This window comes from Hipposideros armiger, unplaced genomic scaffold (assembly GCF_001890085.2).
Source record: "Hipposideros armiger isolate ML-2016 unplaced genomic scaffold, ASM189008v1 scaffold_502, whole genome shotgun sequence".
Taxonomy (NCBI): Eukaryota; Metazoa; Chordata; class Mammalia; order Chiroptera; family Hipposideridae; genus Hipposideros; species Hipposideros armiger.
Window position 1 is genome coordinate 9,021 of NW_017731852.1, and position 24,399 is coordinate 33,419.

The window sequence follows — 24,399 nt, forward strand, 5'->3', positions numbered from 1 at the left end:
AGGAGTTGATGTCACTGTATTAAATCGTACCAGTTCATGATAAATTAGTTTGGAATTCCAATGCACTTTGGACCACTGTTTTTTTGTTTGTTTGTTTTTCATTGTGGTGAAATATACATTTAAAAAAAAGCCTCACCACTTTAGCCATTGTAAAGTATATAATTGTTAGGCAAAATGATAACTGGCACTTAACATGACCCATGCAGTCAAAGGAAGCAAGCTGACCACCAATTCATCCCAGAAGGGGTGGGCCTGTATCACCTGACAGGACTGTTCTTGCATAGATAAAACGGCCCATTAAGGTGTTTCCTGCTTTGGATTGTACAGCTCTTAACAAGCATGTATCACTGACTTCAAGCCACCTGTGTTCTTGGAAGCGGTGTGTGTCAGACTCCATCCCCTTTCAGTGCCAAGACCTGTCCTCCTGCTGCCACCCACAGATGCTGCTTTAGTCAATAAGTTCCCTTAAGAAACTCTTGATGTCATTCTGGAGTTGTCAGCTTTTTTCAGTCCTTCGGCCCCAGGACATTTTTACAATTGGTGAGCTAGCCTGGAAACCTGGGAAATGGGAAAGGAGTGAGAAGCTGCCTGGGGCATCCTAGATTGGTCATCAACCTCTGTGGGGAGGCATAGCCCCTATGTTGGATGCTTGTGGCCCATCACATGTGTATGGGAACCCCCAGAAACACAGGCTAGACTGGAGTATTAGCTCACTGAGTATCCCCTGGCCTCTTGTGGTAAGGAAGGGTCCTGTACAAGAAACTTCAACAATCAGAATTACCCCCTGCTGAATTGCTAGACATGGCATCTAAATTTTAACAAAAGTCTTTCAACCTGGATGGTGAGGCTTTGGGCCACAGGGGCTGACGGGATCTCTCTCCTGGCCTGAAGGAGAAAAAAGGAGTAATACCACCATTCACCTGGCCCTAAGCCAATGTCTACTTGGCCAGATTCTGGGAGATCATTTTTTAATGGAGTGGATAATAATGGGGATGCTGGGGCCCTGGCCAAATGAAGGAGACCTCTGGAGACAAGCCATTCCCCAGAAGTCCATAGAGGAATTTCAAGCTTTGTTTCTGGAAGTAGACAAGCTATCTAAGCCCAGGGTGTTTGAGAGATTCACAAAGCTGTGTTTACTGCTGTTAAGAACAATCACAGGAGTCAGTCCATGGCAGATTTAGGTGAAACTGAGCAGGGCCGAATTTGGGTCTGCCTTGTTACTAAAAAGGAGACTCCAGGGTACCCGTACCCCACCGAGTAAATCTAAACATAAGGGGCCCATCTGTGTCACCTGTAAATGGAGGTGGCATGATTTGGTAATTAAGTGGGATCCCGTAGGAAGGACAGACAGCGTGATTCAGTTCTAGTGGGACTATAGAAAAAGTTACACTGGAACCAGTAATTCTGGACTCTCCCTTTGGCCCCTCTGGTCACTGCCAAGGATGAGATGGAGCTCTGGTCCCAGTCCACCACTGAATTTACCCGCTGGGTTCCTCCAGTTCCCCAAGACTAGGGTGGGGCCAAGGTCACCCACAAATAAGGATGATGGGAGCGACTAGAGGCCTCACATAGAAATCACAATATATTGGTCCCCCTGAAACAAAGAGAAGACCATTACTCCTGTGAATACAAATGCAGAGTACACCCTCGTACATGGCAACCCTAAAAAATTTCGGGGACCCTGGGCTGCCATGGATGTGTATGGGGGAAAGCAGTACGAGTAAAAGTTTTATTATCCATCCAAATAGGATGCCTTCCCATCACCCCTATTTACTGTTCATTTCTCCAACTCAGGAAAATATTTTGGGAATGGCTATTCTCCTGGGAAAGACATTACAGACATCAGTGGAGGAATTTTGTCTCCAAGTACAGGAGGTTAAGGCCACCCTGAGAGGCCAGGCCCATTGGGGACCCATCAACCTCCTTCTTTGGTCTCTGGGCTTTGGGAAATTTTCACAACAATTCAGGGGCATTTAGTACACTCACAATGGTGTGTGACCATCACCTCTATCTCCAAAGCATTCTCATTGTCCCCAAGAGAAACCTTGTACCTATTAAGTTACTGTCCATTCCTTCCCCCAGCCCCCGGTAAACACTAATCTACTTTTTATCTCCATAAATTTGCCTGTTGTGGACATTTCACATCAATGGAATCACACACTGTGTGGCCTTGTGTGTCTGGCATCTCTCACTGAGCACCGTGTGTTCAAGGTCCATCCACGTTGTGGCGAGTGTCAGTGCTTCCTCCTTTTTGTGGCCAAATAATGTTCCATTTAGACACTGATTTTTTTTCACACATTTCCCCATCTTTTCACCCCACTAAATAGTTTTGATTCTGTTTATGTTTGACTTTTATTCATGGAACAGAAAGTTGCTGTGTTTTCAATTCTGATCAAATGGTTAGTTTTTATTTCCCTGAGAATTCTAGAGTTTCCTGAGACCTCAGGCACTCAAGGTCACCCCATTTGGTGGGCTTCATGGCCCAGTTTGTACATTGCATACTTGCTAGAGAAATAGACCGATGCTCATTAATGCTCTTACCTCTGGGCACAGGTTCCATTTTGCACACTGATCAATACCACCTTCAGCATTCTGGACGAGGCCTGTGCAAACAAAACCGCCACCATTTCCCTGGAGGTAACGATGATGTCTTCGTCATTGTTTTACTTTTCGAATATCTTGGGGGAAACTTTGGGTGCAGAAAGTCCTCTTTGTAATTAATGAGTTGTGAATTAGCATTTAATTTATGACAGTTGTAAGGTTTTCAAAATTAACATATGGTAAAATTGCCCTTTTCTGTACAATTTTAGGAGTTTTATCAGTACCTGATTAGGTTGGTGTAACTACCACCCAATCAGAATACAGAACAGTTCCATTCCCCCACCTCAAACTCCCTGGAACTTTCCCCTTATAGTCACATACTCCCTCTACCACTTGCCCCTGTAAATCCCTGACCTGCTCTGTCATTTAGTTTTCTTTTTTAGAATGTTACATAAATGGAATCACACAGTATGTGATCTTTTGAGTCTGGCTTTGGTCACTCATCATAATGCTGTTGAGCTGTCAATGTGTTTATCAATAATCCCATGCCTTTTTTTTTGTAACTATTACTGACATTTAGTACATTCACAATGTTGAGCAGCTATCACCCTTATAGTTCCAGAACCTTCTCACCACCCCAAAAGGAAACTACATAAGCAGCTCTCCTTTCCCTCCCTCTCCAAACCCCTGAAAACCACTAATCTACTTTCTGTCTCTATAGACTTGCCTGTTCTGGACATTTCACATAAATGGAATCACACACTGTGTGTCCTTGTGTGTCTGGCTTCTCTCACTGAACACCGTGTGTTCAAGGTCCATCCACGTTGCAGTCAGTGTCAGTGCCTCCCTCCTTTTCATGACTGAGTAATACTCCAGTGTCTGGATGGACCATAGATTGTCCATCATCTTTGAAGGATATTTAAATTGTTTCCACTTTAACAGCATTTCTTCATTGGCCTACCCCCACCCCAGTTTTGGTGATTATCAGTAAAGTTACTATTAACATTGATGTGCAGTTTTTGTGTGGTTGCACCCCTGAATTTTTATTTCTCTAGGGTATGTACCTAAGAGTGGGATTACTAGGTCATTATCACTGTAGATTTAAAACCTAGTTTTCCTTAAGTCTTTAAGTTGGATTAATGGATGTTGTCATTTTATTTATAAATTCTGGTTTTGGGTACGGATATAAGAATAATACTTTCATTTGTAATTTGATTAATTTAAAATTAATTTATTAGTATACCATATTTATTTGAAATGTACATGCATTCATAGGATTTTTAGATTAAACTTCCACAAATGATGAACCCTTTTTACAAATTTTAATTCCCTGAAATATTTTATACTATGTTTACAAATATTCTTATTTCCCTCTGAACTTCAAGTACCTAATGAGGAAATTTATAAACATATAAGGTAAGATCACTGGACCCTTAAGGGGTTCATAAATCCAGTCAATCAAATGTACAAATGTAATAATCCAGATTTTTAAATGTTCCATACAGTTTATAAACAGTCATGCTCTCTTAAATCATTCATATTAAAATCACAAGTCTAATTGCTTTTTGCAATGAAGTCCTGTGTCTAATTGGATAGCTTCTCTAATGTGTCAAATTGTCCCAAGCCCTTCAAACCACAGATTTCCAGATTATGCCAAAGATTATAAAACCTTCTAAATTTAAGATAAAAGTGTTACCATGATCGAGTTTGTTTGTCTAAATGAAAATTTAAAACTAAGCTAAATTTGTTTTATTATTATTATTTTTTATGTTCCTGAGGATACAAAATAACCTTCCCAGCTAAGGAGAATAGATTTAACATTTCCCAAGGAGCTTTAATGCGATTTCACCAGCCATGGAATTGAGGGCTACTTTTTTCTAGAATGACTCTAGTTGAGATTTTTCTGCTATGTCAGTGTAGTGGGATGGGACCCTAAACTCCTGCCTTTTAGTTGGGAAACAGAGACTTCAGTGCACCCTGTTTCTCTTGGGCAAAAAATATCTTGAGTTTCACCTTTACCCCCAGATTGTATTGAAAATTTTTCACCTTCTTTTTTTTTTAGCTGAGCCATCCTGCCACCTGTTGGCAGCTCAGCGGCTGCTCAACTTGGGCCGGGACTCAAACCACTGTTGCTCAGAGCTTGCACTCTTGTGCGACCTCTTAACCAACTGAGCCACTCGGCTGGCCCGAAAATTTTTTCACCTTTTTATCACCTAATTTGGATAAATAGAAATTAGTATCCTTGCTAAGGTTTCAGTTAAAGTCCTTCACCATCTGACTGGATTCAGTCAATTTCGTTCTTACATTTATTAGGTTGTGAATTCTTCTCATTTTTTAATGGGTTCAGAGTCACATTTTATAGTCAATTTATTAACAATAATCAATAATAGGAATAGCATCAACATTAATATTACTATTATTACTAGTGCTATTCTTTTCTTAATGCTATTCCTCAGACATAACCAATGTTAGCATTTAGATGTGTACCTGTCTATACCTTTTTACTTTGTGAATGCATGTATCACAGACACACAAAGACATTGAAGCCATTTATTGAGCACCTACTATGAGAAGTTTAGAGCAGTGACTAAGGGTTCAGACTCTGATTCTAGACTGCCAAGGGTCAAAGCTTGATTCTGCTAAATATGTGTTCTTGTTTCCCCATCCAAAAATGGAAATAATAAAGCCTGTCATAGATCTCTTCCTAAAATTAGATAAGTTAATATATAACACTTAAAACTATACCTGGCTCATAGGGTTAGTTATTTTATGTGCCAGAAACATAAATACCATAAATATAAAAATTTAAAGTAGTTGTTTTTTCAATTAAATGAGATAATATATACATGTCATTTTGTAATGTGCTTTACTTAACAATAGCTCATGGGCCTTTTTGCTCATTAAATCATATAGATATACTATGTCATTCTTGTATTAACACCTGCATACTATCCCATGACCTGCTTCCATCATTTACTTAACCAACCTGATGGACATTTAGGCTCTCTGACTTCTTGTCATCACAAATCATACTGAAATGAGCATCACTGAACAAGATCCTTGCACAATTTTTAAGTATTTCTGGAAGGATTAATTCCTGGAAGGGAAATTTCTATGTCAAAGGGTATGTGCAATTTATTCTGTTACAGGTGTTGACATTGCAGCCATAAAGGCTTCACCAATTTACATTCCCAATGAGGCCTCTTGAATCAGGAAAAAGAGGCTGAGTGGATGCCCTTTTTTTTTCCCGGTCTTTTTTTTTTTTAATTAAAGTTTATTGGGGTGACAATGGTTAGTAAAGCTACATAGGTTTCAAGTATATAATTCTGTAATACATCATCTATATATCACATTGTGTGTTCACCACCCAGAGTCAGTTCTCCTTCCATCACGATATATGTGATCCCTTTTACCCTCATCCCCCTCCCCACTTCCCCTCTGGTAACCACTAAACTATTGTCAGTGTCTATGAGTTTTTGTTTCTTTGTTTTGTTCCTTTGTTGCTTTCAGTTTTATAGCCCACATGTCAGTGAAATCATATGGTTCTCAACATTTTCTGTCTGATTTACTTCACTTAGCATAATAATCTCAAATGTTGTCGCAAATGGCACTATTTCATCTTTTCTTATGGCAGAATGGTATTTCGTTGTGTATATGTACCACATCTTCTTTATCCAATCATCTATTGAAGGACACTTTGGTTGTTTCCATGTCTTGGCTACCATGAATAATGCTGCAATGAACATCGGAGCACATATATCTTAACGGATAAATGTTTTCAGATTTTTGGGGTAAATACCAAGGAGAGGGATGCTGGGTCATATGGTAATTCTATTCTTAACTTTTTGAGGAACTTCCACACTGCCTTCCATAGTGGCTGCTCCAATCTGCATTCAGGATGCCCTTTTAATTCTTCATTTGTCTAGACCAGGGGTCGGCAAACTTTTGAGATGGAAGAGCCAATCCTGTCCCTTGAAGTTTTGCAAGACCTATAAAACAAATAAAATCACCATTATGTGAATAATAGCCTTTAAAATATTTATAAATGAAACAATGATAGTTTTATTTTCATTTTCATTTTACTTCAGAGCCACATGTACGTATCCAAAGAGCCACATATGGCTCGCGAGCTGCAGTTTGCCGATCCCTGGTCTAGACTGTCAACCCACTCTCTTGATGAAAGAGAGAGGACAGCTACTATTTCATTGATGAGAGACAGAGAGAGGAAGAAAGGGGGGGTGGAGAAGAAGAGAGACAGCAAGTAACAGAAAAAGAGAGACAGAGAGAGCGCACATGCAAACACCCCTTTTCTTGCAGAATACGGCTGAGAGCTTTGCCTCTGTGCTTGAACAAACATCCATGTGGGCCAACCTCACCAAAGATGAGACATCCACCTTGGCCACAGTCTTACTGGAGAGTGTGGAAAGCACCACGCTGGCAGCTCTTCTGAAACCCTCAGCAAATGGCAGTCAGATTATTCAGACGGAACGCTTGGGTAGGCTATATCCTTCATGGCAAGGTCACACCTGGGTGCTGATTCTGAGGGGTGACTTCAGCAATGTGATTCTCCATGGCTTTTCCATCTACCATTTCCCCAACTGTTTCAAACCTCTGAACTCACAGCAAAGCAAATCTAATCATATTAACAACATCTCCCATGTACTGGGTGCCTGGCACTGTGTTAAGACTGTGGTGCCAGGCACTGTGTTTGGAGTGTGCCATTAATTCACTCAACAAATATTTGTTGACTGCCTACTGTATGCCAGGTGTTAAGAGATGAGAGTCATTTGCTGTGTTCAAATATTTCCAGCTCTCTCTTCTGGGCCCATTGTGGAATGGTACTTCATGGCTTGGAGTTAGGTGGGATTTTGTGACTAGTTCTAGTCAATGGGACAGTTGCCAGTGTGAGACTTTCCAGGGCTTTCTTTCCCTTTGCTCTGGTGGCAGGTCACAATGTCTCCTCCTGTGTGGGTCCCAGGGTACAGATAACACAGAGCACAGTCCCAGGTCAGTGTGTTAATGGGAAATACTTGTTATTTTTAATTCACTAAGATTTAGAGTTGTTTATTACTGCTGCATAACCGATCCTTTCCTGACTGATACAGCTCGGCTTTACCACCCCGAACATGTGTGATCTGTGACCACTTGGGAATCCTGGGTGCTAGAGACCTTTTATAGCAGCACCCTACTCCTGGTACTAGTTCCAGTATCAGTCATATGATGGGTGCCCAGGAGGCCAAGAGGTGGAAATAGAGTATATGGTCGACTGCCTCCAGCAGTGAACAAGGCTGGCCTCGTGAATCTTATATTTTAGTGAGTTGAGTCAGACAATAAACAGACATCTGGTATACCAGATAGAGCTAGTACTATTGAGAAAAATAAAGAGGCTAAGGGGACTACACAATGTCAGGATTAGGGGAAGCATTGCTATCTTACACAGTGTGGTTAGGGGAAGCCTTATTGGGGCAGGGACCTGAGGGAAGGGAGCCCTGTAGATAATTTGAAGAAAAAACAAGTTCAGGAATACTTGGTGAGTTTGGGGAACACAGCGAAGGCCAGTGTGGCTGAAGTGGAGTAGAGGACTATAAAAGCTGTAGGAGAAGGAGTCAGAAAAGAAAGGGGGAGGAGATTTTGTAGACAAATGTAGGGACACAGGATTTTATTTGAAATAAGATTGGGGGGGGGGAAGAATTGGAGAGTCAGAATAAGGATAGCATTATCTGGCTTACATTTTAAGAGTACCCTTGGTTCCATTTTCTAGTATGTTTTCGCAAGTGTCCTGTAATTAAGGCCATGTTATAGGCGAGAAGTCTGAGGCTCAGAGAGGTTAAGACATTGCTCAAGTTTACACAGCTGGTGAGAAACAGAACATGTGGGCCTTCTAGTTAGTGTCACCTGACTACAGAACCTGAGCCCTTGTCCACTATTCTGGGTTTCTCACAGTCCCTTTCTATTTCCTTTGGCCTTGGAAAGCTTATCTAAATTTGGAGTTGCCATGACCCTGTCGCCTTCCTTCACCGTTCACTTCAATCCCGTCTTTCCCTGGTGTATCTCCAAGCTGTGAGAGTTCACTCGTTAAGTTCCAACTGGGTTTCTCATTTGTTAGGTGCTACCATTCACCTATCATTCATGAAGGAGCTCAAGGTCATTCTGAGGACAAACTGGCCTTTCCATTCTTTCTTTAGCTTGCAACCAGGGATGTGAACCTGTGTTGGACAGAAACCAAATTCAGGACCCACTTTTTAGGTGACATCATGCAAAGTCCCCCTTTCTCCTTTTAGATATCGAGAGCAAAGTTATCAAGGAAGGATGCACTGAAGAGAACGTGACCTTTAACTTGAAAGCCAAAGGGGATAAGATGAAGATTGACTGTTCTGTAATTGAAGAATCTGAATCCACAGGTACAGACCAGCTCATGAGACTCAAGAGGGTAGTTTGGGTGCATTCAACCAGCAAATATTAACTAATCACCTCCTATGTGCCAAGACCTGTGCCAGGCAGTGTGGGAATCAGTGATGGTGGAGGCAGAAATAGCCCATGCCCTCAGAGAGCTTTCTATCTGCTAGGGAAGTCAGACATTGAATAAATAATCTCATAATACTAGAGTATCAAGCCCTTCACTGTCCAGTACAGCAGCCACCAATCGTATTTGGTCATTGAGCTCTTGAAATGTGACTAGGCAGTGAGTGTAAAATACATACCAGATTCCAAAGGCTTGGTACAAAACATAAAGGATGTAAGTTATCTCATTAACAATTTTTTTATATTGATTACATGTTGAAATGATAATATTTTGCATGTGAGTTAAAAATTATTAAAATTAATTTTACCTGTTTTTTACTTTTCTAAAATGTGGCTATTAGAAAATTTAAAATTACATATGTGGCTCATACTATGCTTCTATCAGATAGTGCTATTCTGTATTGGGGTTGGCAAGCTTTTCCTGTAGAGGGCTGGTTAATAAATATTTTAGGTATTGAGGGCAGTACAATCTCTGTCACAACTATTCAATTCTGCCATTATAGTGCAAAAGTGTTCATAGATAATCGGTAAATAAATACATGTGGCTGTGTTATAATGCAACTTTTATTTACAAAACAAACAAACAAACAAACAAACAAAAAACCCAGGCCATTCATTGCTTGCCACCCTCTGATCTATGTCTCTCTGGAGGACACTGGGAGAAGGCCTAGGACACATCCCTGGCAACCGCCAACATTGAAAAGGGGAACCCACCCAAGAGACTGAATGAGAATAACCAAAAATGTGGGAGGGGAACTTATTATAGTTCCCACCACTGAGTCAAACTGTCCTTTAGAAATACACATTCATTTTTATTTTTAAATGTAGCCCAGATTTCTCCAGGTGACAGCACCTCAGGCTCTTTTTTTTAAAATGATTCTGCTGAGGGTGACTGACCTGAAGTCCACTGGTGTTTCAATCCTCAGTGCAAAGATGCATGAGATATTAAAGTATGTATGTGTGTATATATGTTGGGTCATCTGTAGTACCTACTGAGCAAATATGAGCAAATCATTCATTTTTTTTTCTTTTTTTGCACTTGGGGAATCTACAGGGACTACTGGAGTGGCTTTTGTCTCCTTTGCGGGTATGGAGTCTATTCTAGATAAGAGCTTTTTCCAAGACCCCTTGGCCAACTCCAACACGGAGTTCAAGATGAATTCTCACGTTGTTGGGGGCATGATGACAGGGAAGAAGAAAGATGGGTTCTCTGACCAAGTCATCTACACTCTGGAGAACATTGAGGTTTGTGAAGATGTCTCCACTGGGCCCCCATCTACCTATTGACGATCCCCATCCCCACTGGGCTTAATTCTCATCTCTGATGGGAGCCCATTAAGGCAGCAAGCATTCAAAATTTCTAGCAACTCAAGCCAATCCTAGAAGAATGAGCTCTTGTATTTGTATGTGATGTTCTTCCACTCCTCAACGGGCAAGCTTTTGGTTAGATTAAGTAACATTGATGCAGGGCATATGCATGTATTTTATTTACACTAGCTATGACTAACTTAGTGGTAGAGACAGGTCTGGCATCCAAGACATCTCTTCATCGCTGCATGTTGAAATATCAGCACTTTTGTCCATTCCTACAGAACATACCTGTATTTTCTTGCCCCAATGACTGTTGAGTGGTCACATTGAATCCATTCAATAGGGACTCTCAGGTGACCAGGGCCTTTGAATTTTCAGCCAAAGCAGAAGTTTGAGAGGCCCATCTGTGTTTCCTGGAGCACAGACATGGGGGTCGGTAGGTGGACGTCGTCTGGCTGTGTGGTCCTGGAAGCCTCCGAGATGCATACTGTCTGCAGCTGTAATCGAATGGCAAACCTGGCCGTTATCATGGCTTCTAGGGAACTCACGGTCAGTACGGATGCTCTGTGCTCTGGTTCCCCAAATTCAATGGAAAAATAATGACTAAACATCCATGTGTGCCTTTCATGATGTTGTGTGCTATGGGGACAGAAGGGGTATGTGCCATGCCTCTTCCCTTGGGGAATTCATGATCTAGTTGGAGAGCCATAACACTCATACATCAAATGAGAAATGACTCTAAATAGGTGCAGGCACAATACCAATCACAAATTCTATTTAATGAGCACCTACTATATTCTGGACTCTTTATTTTAAATGTGTGTTTTTAGACCCATTTTAGTATGGGAGGCTCAGTAGTAGTCTGCCTAACCATAAAGCTAGCAATTGGTGGAGGAGAGATTTGAACCCAGGACAGTCTGGCTCCAGAGGTCACTTTCCACTAAACCAGAGGCTGTGCTGTAGGAATTCAGAGGTGTTTCTGTGAGAGCTGGTGCTAGATCAGGAAGGAAATAGAGTATGAAATGATCCTTGGTGAGTGGGTAGATTTGGTAGAGAGGAAATACATCCTCATTCGTGCTGTGGTGAGTATCCTTGCCTATCACATCAGATTTGAGGTTCAGTTTTGTGCCAGGAGGGTCTAAGTGTTATTTAGAGAAATATAAGGCTTAGGACTTAGAATTGGATCCGGAGCAAGACTGACCTAGTTTCAAGTCCCATCTCTATCACTCCTTAGCTGTGTTTCGTTGGGCAAGTCACTCAGCCTCTCTGAGCCTGAGCCCAGTGCTTTCATCTCAAAAATGAGAACAAGAAAAAATAGTAATGACAGCTAACCTTTCTATAGTATGTAATATGTTTTTGACACAGCTGTGAGTACTTTAAGTATTTTCATAGAATCCTCCTGAAATCCTAAAACAATCCTATAAGGTAGTTACTATTAGTATCCTCTTTTGAACAGATGAGGAAACTGAGGTACAGAGCAGTTCATGTCTTATCCAAGCTCATATAACCAGAAACCTGCAGAACTGTAGTCAGTGTTCTTTTTTTTTACTATTAGTTTCAGGTCTACAAAACAATGTGCTAGTTAGACATTTATACCCCTCACAAAGTGGTAGCCCTCCTCCCCCAATCTACTACCCTCTGACATTGTATATAGCTGTTACAGTTTCACTGTGGAGTCAGTTTGCCACTGTGTCACAATATCATAGCGAGGCGCTCATGAGATGGTGCCTTGCATATCTTTAACACAGAGAAAGCACTCAAATAAGTTTAGAATTAATTGAAAATTAATTATAAATAATGGGACAGGGGAAGTGCTCAGCTTGTCATTCCACTCCCCAAAGCTGAGGCTTCTCTGAACGCCTGTGTATCAGGCCTGGTTCAGTGCAGGAAATAGGAACCACTCTAGGTATGTCAAGCAGGAAAGGATTTAACACAAGAACTGAGTGCTCTCAAAATTGCTAGAAGGGATAGAAGAGTTGAAGTCAGGGGGCTGCCACTTGGATTTTACCTTCAAGATCACCCCTCTGCAGTATAATGTAAAGGTCAGAACCCCAGCCACAGCTCACTTCTGTCTGCAGAAAGCTGGTATCCGCCTTCATTCTGCCTTCCCAAACGTTCACCTCCTTGGAGAACCTAAATGACATCCAGGAACTTAGCCTCAAGAGATTCTGGAAAATGTAGTTTGTAGACATCCTGCCCTAGGAATACATGGGGTGGGGTGTAGGACAGGGTGCTGATGGATGTCAATCGATGCCAAAGAACTATGATGAATAATATCTAGTTCACTCTGTCAGTGGGAGGAAAGGTACCCAAGTTCTTTCTGCCCAAGTCAGTAGTCTGGATAATTCTTTTTGCTGCTTGGAGGAATGTCTGTTTCTGTCTGAATAGCATATCTCTTTCCTGACAGATGGAGTTCTCCTTGTACATCATTAGCCACATAGGCATGATCATCTCCCTGGTGTGTCTCATCTTGGCCATCACCACCTTCCTGCTGTGTCGAGCCATCCGTAACCACAACACCTATCTCCACCTGCACCTCTGTGTGTGCCTCTTCTTGGCCAAGATTCTCTTCCTCACCGGTGTAGACAAGACAGACAACCAGGTCTCACATGCCTCAGACTATGCCCCATCCAGCCCCATCATCTCCACATCTGCCTCTGCTCATCCCTACCCAACACCCTCTATAGTAGTTCCCACCTCAGAACCTTTGAACGTGCTATGCCCTCTTTTCATAACACTCATCTTCCAGCACCTCACCTGGTTGAGTCCTTTTTGTGATAAGTCTCAGTTTAAAGTCATCTCCCTGATCATCTTATGTACTGTGGTGGTCCCTCCTGTTACTCTTTAAATCATTGGTTCTCACTTGGTCCCCTAGGGGACACTTGGCACTATTTGAAGATATTATTGGTTGTCACCACTAGGCGGGGGTGTGGCTAGCATCTAGTGGGTGGAGGCCCAGGATGCTGCTAAACATCCTACAACACTGGACAAACCCCACAACAGAAAATAATCTGGCAATAGTGTTACAACTGTCACTACTGCTACAGGGGAGAAACTCTACTTATCACTTCTTTCTGCTTTCTTTCCCAGCACTTACTTGAAACCATATCGATTATTTGTTGTTTCACTTGTGTATCTACTTTTGCCACTAAATTATGTGCCCTGTAAGAGCAAGAATTTTGGCCAGTTGAGCCCCAGAACTCTACCAGAAGCATAGTAGGCTCTTGGGGGATTTTCCAAAAGGAGCACTATTAACATCTTGGGTGGAACACCATTCTCTGGACAGAGCTCCCCCTCTCACTGTGGGATGTTTAGCTTCCCAGCTCTTTAAGAACTAAATGCTAACGTTATACCTCACTCCTATCGTGTGACCAGGGATAGGCAAACTTTTTCTGTGAAGACACAGATGTAAGTATTTACAGCTTTGTAGATCCTACAGTCTCTGTCGCAACTAATCGACTCCGCTGTTTCAGCGTGAAAACAGCAGTAAAGAATACATAAACGGGTGTGGCTGTGTGACCATGAAACGTTGCTTACAAAACAGGCAGCCAGCCCAATGGCTGTAGTTTGCAGGACTCTTGCCCCCATACCCACACCCATATCTTCAAACATCTCTTAAAGTAGGGTGATCATCTACCCGTTTCTCCCCCCAAACTCTCTCAGTTTTAGCATTGACAGTCATGTGTCCTGGGATAACTCAGTACCAGACAAACCAGGACCATAGGTCACCCTACCAAAGGGATGGTACCACCTGTGGTAAAGAATACCTCTATAAATATTTGTGGAATGATCGCATGGGCAGTGTTAGGGGGAATGCCAATCAAAGAAGGCCCTCCCCTGCCCTCTTCCTCTGAACCTGCTCCTTGGGGGCAGTGGCGGGAAGGATCCTGAGTGCGCATGCTTCTCCTCGCCAGACGGGCTGCGCCATCATCGCGGGTTTTCTGCACTACCTTTTCCTCGCCTGCTTCTTCTGGATGCTGATCGAAGCCGTGATGCTCTTCCTTATGGTCAGGAACCTGAAGGTGGTGAATTACTTCAACTCGCGCAACATCAAGATGCTGTACCTCTGTGCCTTTGGCTATGGGGTCCCAGGGCTGGTGGTGGTCATCTCCGCCTGCGTGCAGCCACAGGGCTATGGGATGCATAATCTGTGAGTAACACTCCTCTCTCTCCCCGAAGACCCTGCTGCCAGGGTTCATGATGATAAATACATGAATCACAAGAAGAGCAATAACAATATCAGTAGTGTGGCTACCATTTATTGAGCTCTTTATGTACTGTTGGTCTCAGGGCTGCCATGTACAGTAGCACAGGTTGTGCACTGCACAAATTCAGGAGCTACTGTTTGCACTATAGTCTAGGACCTAGACTCTAGGTGAATGGCGATGATGTAAACAGTGGACTTGATTATACAGTTTTAAAATCATGGACTTTTGAGCCAACCTGCTTGGGTTTGAGGCCTGGCTCCACTTACTTTCTAGCTGTACTACCTTGGGTAAGTTACTTAACCTCTGTATGCATCCATGTCCTCATCTATAAAATTGGGGCTAATAACAATGTTTACATCATAATGTTGTTGTGAGGGTTAAATTAGTTATTATCTGCAAAACATCTAGAACGTTGTCTGGCACAGAGTAAAGCACTATACCTGTCATTATTATCAACATTATTATTACTGTTGTCTGTTTTAAAGCAAAATATGTTTATCACATGGTTCCATGCAAGATGCTGGTAAGTACTAATTCTTTTTAAATTTGTATTTATTTTATAGGGTATTAGAAAAAAATTGCCAGCATACCAAACTCATGATTTCACAGACACAATTCCATTGTGTAAGTAAAAAAAGTGAGTCAATTTTGAGGGGGAAAAAATTAGGTAAATTACAGGACAAGCAGTATGTCGATAGGGCAGAGACTCACTGTGTTACTTCATTTAATCCTATGGCAGACCCTTGTGATAGTGTTGCTGTTCTAATTTACAGATGAGGAAACTGAGGCTCAGAGGGATGAAAGACTTTCTCACCATGACAGTAAGAAAGGCGCAGCATGAGGGCATGAATCAGGTTCTTTCCAATCCCAGGGCCTCCACTTATCACCCCGTGTTATAGGAACTTTGCTGTGCTGTGTTTGGGGATTAAACTTCCAGGTTTCCTCTCTGCCTGCTGATGGCTTATACTTCAAGTAAGGTCATGAGATAAGGGGCAAGAGAAAGGAATTCAAACTAAGTGATCACCCATCATAACAAATCTTGTAAAATTTACAACCATATTATCTCAACAAAAACCCTGTGTTAAGACTAAGGGTCTTCATTGTGTACAGTATAAATACTGTCCCTTGGATTTGTGCAGTGCACAACCTGTGCTGTTGTACATGGTGGCCTTGAGACCAACAGTACATAAAATAACAGCTTAATAAATGGGAACTACAGAGGAAATTGAGGCTCAGCCCAGTTACAGAACTTGCTGGGATCACATAGCTAGGAAGGGTTCAAGCTGAATTGAGGTCTGACTGCCTGGTCAGGAGATGGTGGTAACAATGCAAGGCTACTGTGATGAAGTGCCTGATGTTGGTGTAGGTGGTATAAGCCCTGACAGGCCAGAGGAAGAGGATGGCATATGGGAGCTGGGAAGTTCATGGAAGGCTTTCTGGAGGAGGTAGAACTTGAGTGGGCTTTGAGTTCTACTGAAATGTACACAGGCAAAGAGGAGAGGGAGTGGCAACGTAGGTGAGGACAAAAGCTTGCCCAAGAGGGAACTCAAGCTGTGTTTGGAGAGCAGATAGACTGGACTGGAAGGAAGGAAAACTAAGGGGTCATGAAATTTGAAGAATACCTTCTAGGCAGAGGGAAACAGAAAGTTTTAGAAGAGAATAGCATTGACAAGGATTTGAGATGACCTTTGGAAGCACTAAGAAGGTAGCAGGGAAGTGAGACAGGGAAGAGAAGAATCAAGTATGGGGTGCATTCATGAGCAGGTACTACTGTGAGTAATGGGGGTTTAATGCCATGGGTACCAATGAGAGACAGTGTAGAGTGTGCACTCCTGTTATCCCACCCAAGAGGTGGGGGAACTGGTGTATTTATATCCACCAACTTCCTCTCATTAACCATTGGTTGAGCGCTGTGCCCAGGAGAACAAATTTTCAAGTGCTTGTAGCCTGATGTCCCAAGCAGAGAATCAGATGCTGATAGGGAACTGGCCAGTATTTCCTGGAGTAGTCATTTCCAAAAGGGTAGGGACAGTGTCTTCTCATGTTGCAAATATTTTCTCGTCATTTATCACTCTACTACTGGAGATTTGCATGCCAGGGAGAGAGAACATGTGGTTGGCCAAACTTGATTATTTTCTGTCTTTTGTGGAGGGAAGAGTATTTTTGCTAAAGGAATATTGGGGTGCCATTACTGAATGTGGTGGAATGGTAGCTGGGTGGTAAAAACAGCAAATTCCTAGTAGAGGCATGAAGTAAAGAGGCAGTGCACGCTTCCTTTTTTCCTCCCTTCCTCCCACTCTTACTACCTTTTTTATATTTATTTTAAATTTTTTTTCTTGTGGTATAATTGACATACAACATTATATTAGTTTCAGGTACACAACATAATTTGATATTTATATGTATTACAAAATGACCACATCACCATAATAAGTCTACTTAATATCCGTCATCTCACTTGGTTAAAGAATTATTTTCCTTGTGATGAGAACTTTTTTTTTTTTTAACTGAGCCATCCTGCCACCTGTTGGCAGCTCAGCGGCAACTCAGCTTGGGCCGGGCATGAACAGCTGTTGCTCAGAGCTCAAACTTGCGCGAGCTCTTAACCAACTGAGCCACTCGGCCGGCCCTGTGATGAGAACTTTTAAGATTTACTTCTTTAGCAACTTTAAAATATGCAATATAGTATTATAATAATATATATAATTGCCATGCTGTAATTACATCCCCAGGACTTATTAATTTGATAATTGGAAGTTTGTAGCTCTTGACCGTCTTCACCCATTTTGTCCCCACCCCTACCCCTCCACACATACTTCTGGCAACCACTCATCTGTTCTCTGTATCTATGAGCTCGGTTTTTGCTTCGCTAAGATTTCACATATAAGTGAAATCATACAGTATTTGTCTTTCTCTGACTATCTCACTTAGCATAATGCCCTGAAGTTCCGTCATGTTGTCACAAGTGGCAAGATCCTTCCTTTCAAGTATGGAATGCCTCATCCACACCGGGCTTCATATTGAGTGCTGGGTATTCAGAGATAACAAAACGTTCAACGTCCAAATTCTCGTGCAGCTCATAGTCTAGTAGGGGAAGATAGACAATTGACCAGTAAACAAACAACTGAACAAGATATTTATGATAGTGATAGATGCTATAAAAAAAGGCAGCAAGCTCTGCTAGAGAAGGACCAGGAGTTAGGGACAGTATACTTAGCTAGGAATAGTCAGGAATGGCTTTTCAGAAGAGGTGACATTTGAGTTAAGAGTTGAATGATAAAATGTGCCAGTGGAAAGTTCTGGAAAGAGGGAAAAGGAATTATAAAGGTTATGAATTGAGCATGGACTCTACCTGGGGTACTAAGCGAATCTTTCAGGAACATTTATGCAGGAGGGTCAGAAAAAGGATTCGCTAGGTTCCAAAGAAAACTGAAATGTGACCTGTCTTATCGTGAGCATTTTCATCTCCATCTTATCTCCCAATATTCTCCTCCATTAGTGCCTTTTGCAGGGCATGAGTAATTAATTCTAAGGTCAAGGCTCTGAGACAAGCACAGACTTCTTTTGTTTCTCTCCACAGCTGCTGGCTGAATACGGAGACAGGGTTTATCTGGAGTTTCCTGGGGCCAGTTTGCACAATCATAATGGTAAGCAAATTGCTTAATGCCATGGGTTCTGGAGGGGGACCTGACCCAAGGGATTAGGAAGTGCCAGTGACGTTGCAGAGCTGAGATCACTTATTCCTCTTTTTTATCATTCTTGAAATTTCCAAGTTCAAGTGTAATTTCTTTGACTCATGAATTTTTTTATGCAACAGGTAAATCCCCTGGGAAGGACCACAATCTTTTTTGTCCTCTGCGTTTCAGTAAGAATGGGTCTATCAGTCTCTTCTGAGCACAGATGTTGAATGAGAGAAAAGGTAGAAAGAGATTTTCCCCCCAGCTTTACTGAGGTATAATTGGCAAATAAAAATTGTAAATGTCTAAGGTGAACAACTTGATGTTTTGATATAGGTACACATTGTGAAAAGATCACCACCATCAAGCTAATTAACATTTCAAGGAAGTACTCTTTTTTTTTTTTTTTTTTTTTTTAGCTGAGCCATCCTGCCACCTGTTGGCAGCTCAGCGGCAGCTCATCTCAGGCCGGGAATTGAACAGGCGACCCTGTTGTTCAGAGCTCGCACTCTTGAGCAAGCTCTTAACCAACTGAGCCACTCGGCCGGCCCTAAGCTAATTAACATTTCCATCGCCTCACATAGTTACCATTTTTTTTAAAGATAAATTTATCGAGGTAACATTGGTTAGTAGCATTATACACATTTCAGGTATACAACATTATACTACAACATCTGTGTCCTCTATTTGTGTGCTCACCACCAAAAGTCTAGTCTCCTTCCATTACCATATATTTGACATTTGACCCCCTTTACCTAATTCACCCTGCTCCTACCCACTTCTACTCTGGTAACCATCATTCTGTTGTCCCTGTCTATTTAGTTTGTTTTTGTTATGTTTTGTTAGTTTGTTACTTTTTGTTTCATATTCTGCCTATGAGTGAAATATGTTTTTTGTTCTTTTCAGTCTGACTTACATCATTAGCATAATACCTTCAAGATCCATCCATGTTGTGGAAAATGGCAGGTAGAACACTAAATCTACCCCTTTAGCCAATTCTAACAATACGACAAAAAGTTAACTGTAGTCACCATGCTTTACATTAGCGCTCCAGAACTTACCCATCTTGCATAACGAAAACTTTGTAACCTTAGACCAACACTTCCCTCTTTCCCCTCCCCCCAGCGCCTCACAACCACCAGTCTCTTCTCTGGGAAGCCCAAGCACTGTCTCCTTGCCTCCTTGCCTCCAGCCCTGATTCTACAACCCTATTCTACAAGATGATGTTTCTTCTGACTCTCACTGGTGCTGTCTTGTTATCTTGTGTCACTTGTAGTTGTTGATTGTGAGCTCATATTTGACCAATCTAAATCTTGGGAATTCTTGTGGTTGTATTCATTCTTTCAGAGGGTTTTGCTCTGACCTCTATCAGATTTAGGTGCACATGTATTAGTTTCCTAGGGCTGTCAGAACAAAGGATCACAAACTGGGTAGCTTAGAACAACTGAATTTTATTGTCTCAGTTCTGGAGGTTAGACATCTGCAATCAAGGAGTCAACAGGGCCAGGCTCCCTCTGAAGATCTTAGAGAAGGTTGTGTTCCAGTGTTCTTTCCAACTGCTTGGCTTGTAGAGATCTTTCTCCTCCCTACGTCTCTTTACATCATCTTCCTTTTATACATGTCTGTATCTGTGTCCAAATTTCTGTTTTATAAGGACATTATATAGATAAGTCATATGGATAAGGGCCCACCCTTATGACCTCATTTTAATTTGATAACCTCTGTAAAGACCCGATCTCCAAAGAAAGTCACATTGCGGTCCTGGGGGTTAGGGACTCAACATATCATCTGAGGGGACACAATTCAACCCATAATAGGGCACTGATCTTGATTCCAATTTCCCAGATGCATCCAGTGAAAATAAATGAAGATCACCCAAATGAGAATAAGCAAAGGCAATTTATTCAGAGATTGCTATAGTAAAGGGAGCCAAACACCATAACATGCTTTTGTTAGAGACTCAAAAGCAGGCAGAGGAGGAGAAATCTTGACAGAAGAAAAAAGAGAAGCTTCAGGTGTGCCCTGATTGGAGGCTGCAGGGACCGCTATAGGTGGGCTAACTAAAAGCAGGGCATCGTATGTAATTGGTTAGGTATATTGGTTTTCTCCTAAGTTGGAATCAGGGATAGAAATTAGGGAGGCTATCAATTATTAATCAAGTCCCAGTCATTTGGGGTCAGTTGCTACAGGGCTCCCTGGAGTGGTTACTACAGACCATGGGTCAGCGTTCTGCTTTTAAAGATGGTCTGGCCATTGTCTGTTTGCTGGCCAAAATTCTAGATTGTAATTAAAAATAAAAAGCATTTATTTGAGCAAAAGGAACTGCAGCCCAGGATACACAGATTCAGGTAGCAACCTAAATTGTGGTCCAGGGAATAACAAGGAAAGGCAGGGCTTATAAAGATAAAACCCAGAGAGTGAAATTCTTTCCTGCAAATGAAGGGGGTCGCTCGCTAGGTTAACAGGGATTAGTTGGTTCCAATACGCAAATGAGGGAGGTGAAAACTAGAAGAAGAAGGTCAAGTCCATAGGTGTCCACGGCAGCAGGTTTTCCAGGATGTTTATTGCCTCCGCCTTGAGCTGAGTTCAGCAACAGGTTAGCAATTTAGCAAAGAGCAGCTCTGAGAGCTGAGGCTTAAAATGTGCAGAGGCCCCACTTCCAGAATAGCTAGCCTCCCAAATGTATTTTAAGTGGGTCTCTTAGCAATATTTGTTCCACTTTTGTTTCTTAAGTTTGTATATCCAGTCTCTCAATCCTTTCTGTTTGACTTTGTAGATCAATTCCATCCTTCTGTCTTGGACGTTATATATACTGAAGCAGAAGCTTTCCAGTGTCAATGCTGAAGTCTCGACTCTCAAAGACACCAGGTGCACTCTCCCTTCTTTCTTTTCTTTCCTCTTCCAGTCTCCCTTCCTTCTTCCCACAAATGCTCACTGAGTACCTTTTGTATGCCTGGTCTTGCGCCTAAGATGGAACAGCACAGTGTCTACATCTGGGAGCTCAAACTCCAAGTCCACCACTTACATGCTGTGTGACCTTAGGCACGTTATATATAACCTCTCTGAAACTCAGTTTCCTCATCTGTAGAATGGGGATATTAATAGTGTGCGCTTTATGTGGCTTATGCAGCATTTAGCAGTTACTAGGAAGAGTGAGTGTTTCATATATTGAACCCATTAATACATTTTCCAGTTCTTCTGTGCATACTTACGTGTGTGTACTTACAAAAGCAGAATCATACTATTTTATTTTTATTTATTTATTTATTTTAATTATTTTTTATTATGAAAGACACATTTTTTAGAATTAGTTTCAGCTGTACTACACAGTGCAATAGTTATACATTTTACCCCTCGAAGTGACAACCCCCCTCCCCCAATCCGCCGCCCCACTTCCCCCCAATATCATACATATCTATTACAAATCCCTTGACTCCACTCCCACACTATACTCCACGTCCAATGACTATATATATATTCACTTATAGTTGACATACAATATTATACAACATCAGCTTCAGGTGTACAGTGCAGTGATCAAGCCTCTTCCCCATCCATGATGCAAGACATGTGACCACCTGACACCCTACAAAATATTTACAACATTATTAATTATATTCCTTGGACTGTCTTTCATGTCCCTGTGGCAATATTGTAGTTGCGTATTTATGCTGTCTAACCCCTTCCCCTTATCCCTCATCCCCACCCCCTCCCAACTAACAGCCATCAGTTGTTCCTCTATATCTCTGAGACCACTTCTGTCTACTTTGCTCATTCGTTCAGTTTTTTAGATTCCACATATAAGTAAAATCATATGGTATTTGTCTTTCTCCGACTGACTTATTTCACTTAACATAATAGTCTCTAAGTCCATCCATATCATCCCAAATGTTACGATTTCATTCTTCTTTATAGCAGAGTAACACTCCATTGTATAAATGTACCACAGTTTCTTAATCCAGTCGTCTACCGATAGGCGTTTCGGTTGTTTCCAAGTCTTGGCTATTGTGAATAGCGCTGCAATAAATATAGGGGTACATATATTTTTTCGAATTAGCATCTTATTTTATTTTTATTACCATTTTTTTCTCTAACATGTCATGAATATTTTTTCACTTAATTAGAAATTCATCAACAATCTTTTTCTTGCATAGCATTTCAGGATGAGAACACAGAACAACTTATTTAAATCATCCCTTATTCGTGGATATTTATGTTGTTTCTGTTTTTCTGGGGTTTTTTGTTTGTTTGTTTTTCCTATAAACAATACTGTCTTGAATATCCTTTTAGATAACTCTTTTTCCATGTCTGGGATTATTTAATAATAAGAGTAGGCATGAAATTTCCTAAGTCAAAGGGTAGATTGGATTGTAATACTTTTAGTATATTTTGCAAATGGTTTTCCAGAAAATTTGTTTCCATTTATAAGAGTGCTTGCCTGGAATTTATCATTTATGTTGTATTGTTTTTATATATTTAATAGGTGAAATATACTATCTCATTACTTTAGTTTCATATATATCTTATTTTATCTTATAGATGTGGGGCTTTTTCAAATTCTTATAGACCAGTCAACCAGTAAAGATCTGAGGCTGTAAAACAACTTAAAAGTTTATTGGGGTCTTAAAGGATTCGAATCTGGAAGACGCAGATTCACAGGAAAACCTGAAATGTGCTCCAGAGAGAACAAAGAAAGGCAGGGTTTGTAAAGGCAAAAACCAGATAGTCTAATTCTTTCCTGCAAATGAACTGTTGCTGGCTAGGTTAACAGGGCTCGGTTAGTTCCAATACACACATGAGGGAGGTGAAAACTACAAGGAGAAGGTCAAGTCCATACGTGTCCACATAGCAGTGGTTTTTCCAAGATGTTTATGCCTTGGCCTTGAGCAGAATTTAGCAACAGGTTAGCAACTTAAGAGCAGCTCTGAGAGCTGAGGCACAGGACATACAGAGGCCCCACTTCCCAAAAGTCCCCACTTTCCTGACTATATTTTAAGTGGGTCTCTTAGCAATGCTTGTTCTATTTTTAATTTTTTCCCATTATCAGACCATTTGTGTTTCTTAATTTCATTACTCAACTAATGTTCATTTTAAGAAGCTACCCAAACCAGGCATTGTGTAGGTTTTATTGTCAGTAACCTGATGATATTCTTTCTTTTTTTTTTCTCTCAGTGTCCAATCCCTCATCCATCTTAAATATATTTCTAAAAATGATTTTTAAAAAGTTTATGCAAAAAGTTCAAAGTTAATACATCCAATGGTAAGAAGAATTAAGCAGTGTAAAAAGAACACATAAAATTCATTCCCTCTTTCTTCCCTTACTTTCCAGGTCCCCAGCTCTCTCTCACCTTAAGCAACCATTATCACAGGAATTGAGCTTCCTTCCAGAATATTCTGTACTTACACATCCACTTCCTTTTACATAAATGATAGAATAGTGTGCATATCATTCTACACTGTTTTTTTCCCCACATAATATGTAGCTTATTTCATATCAATACTTAAAGTTAGAAACTATTAATAAAAATGCTTATTTTGCATCAGACACTGTTCTAAGCCCCCTTAGGATCCTGCTGTCTCATTATTTAATCTATAAAACAAGCAATACCACTGTGTAGGTATTGTATTATAATCTCTGTATCAATTTGAGGAAAATTGAGGCACAATGAGGTTAAGTAACTTACTATGGCTTGTCAACTGATGGTCATTGGTGCCAATTCAACACCAACAGAAATCTCCAATTTGGGGTGCAGTGAAGAAGGAAACTTTATTCAGCGCAAACAGCTCAATTGTGATACAGCACAGCTATGAGAACAGCATGACAGTGGGATAGCTCAATAGTGTTACAGCTCAATTATGAAGCAGCATAGCTGTGGAACAGCACAGCAGCAAGGCGGCCCTGGGGGGAGGATCCCTCCAGCTAGACTACTGTTTTATGCTCTGCTCCACTCTGCCCTCCACCACTGAGATGTTGTGGTTATTTCATCTCCAGCCAGGGAGACACAGTCTTCATTGGAAATGGAAAGTGTGCTCCCTGAGCCAGAGGGGAGCTGACTTATATAGGGAGAAGTCCCTGCCTCTGGTCCCTGATTGGTCTTTCCTCATGCAAATGAGGACTCCAAATCCTCACAGTTTGATTG

The 24,399-nt window shown here is 41.3% G+C and overlaps 1 protein-coding gene across 1 annotated transcript in view; it reads left to right on the forward strand.

Moving 5' to 3' along the window:
* The window catches only part of LOC109396056 (adhesion G protein-coupled receptor E1-like), a gene marked incomplete at its 5' end in the record, with an annotated part of 38,328 nt that overhangs the window by 8,216 nt on the left and 5,713 nt on the right, over positions 1 to 24,399 (forward strand). Inside the window, 9 exons of the mRNA XM_019667600.1 lie at positions 2,554 to 2,637; positions 6,859 to 7,036; positions 8,823 to 8,942; positions 10,118 to 10,308; positions 10,753 to 10,923; positions 12,782 to 12,976; positions 14,289 to 14,524; positions 18,163 to 18,229; positions 21,036 to 21,127. Coding sequence (XP_019523145.1) covers positions 2,554 to 2,637; positions 6,859 to 7,036; positions 8,823 to 8,942; positions 10,118 to 10,308; positions 10,753 to 10,923; positions 12,782 to 12,976; positions 14,289 to 14,524; positions 18,163 to 18,229; positions 21,036 to 21,127 — 1,334 coding nt within the window. The remainder of the gene's footprint in view (positions 1 to 2,553; positions 2,638 to 6,858; positions 7,037 to 8,822; positions 8,943 to 10,117; positions 10,309 to 10,752; positions 10,924 to 12,781; positions 12,977 to 14,288; positions 14,525 to 18,162; positions 18,230 to 21,035; positions 21,128 to 24,399) is intronic.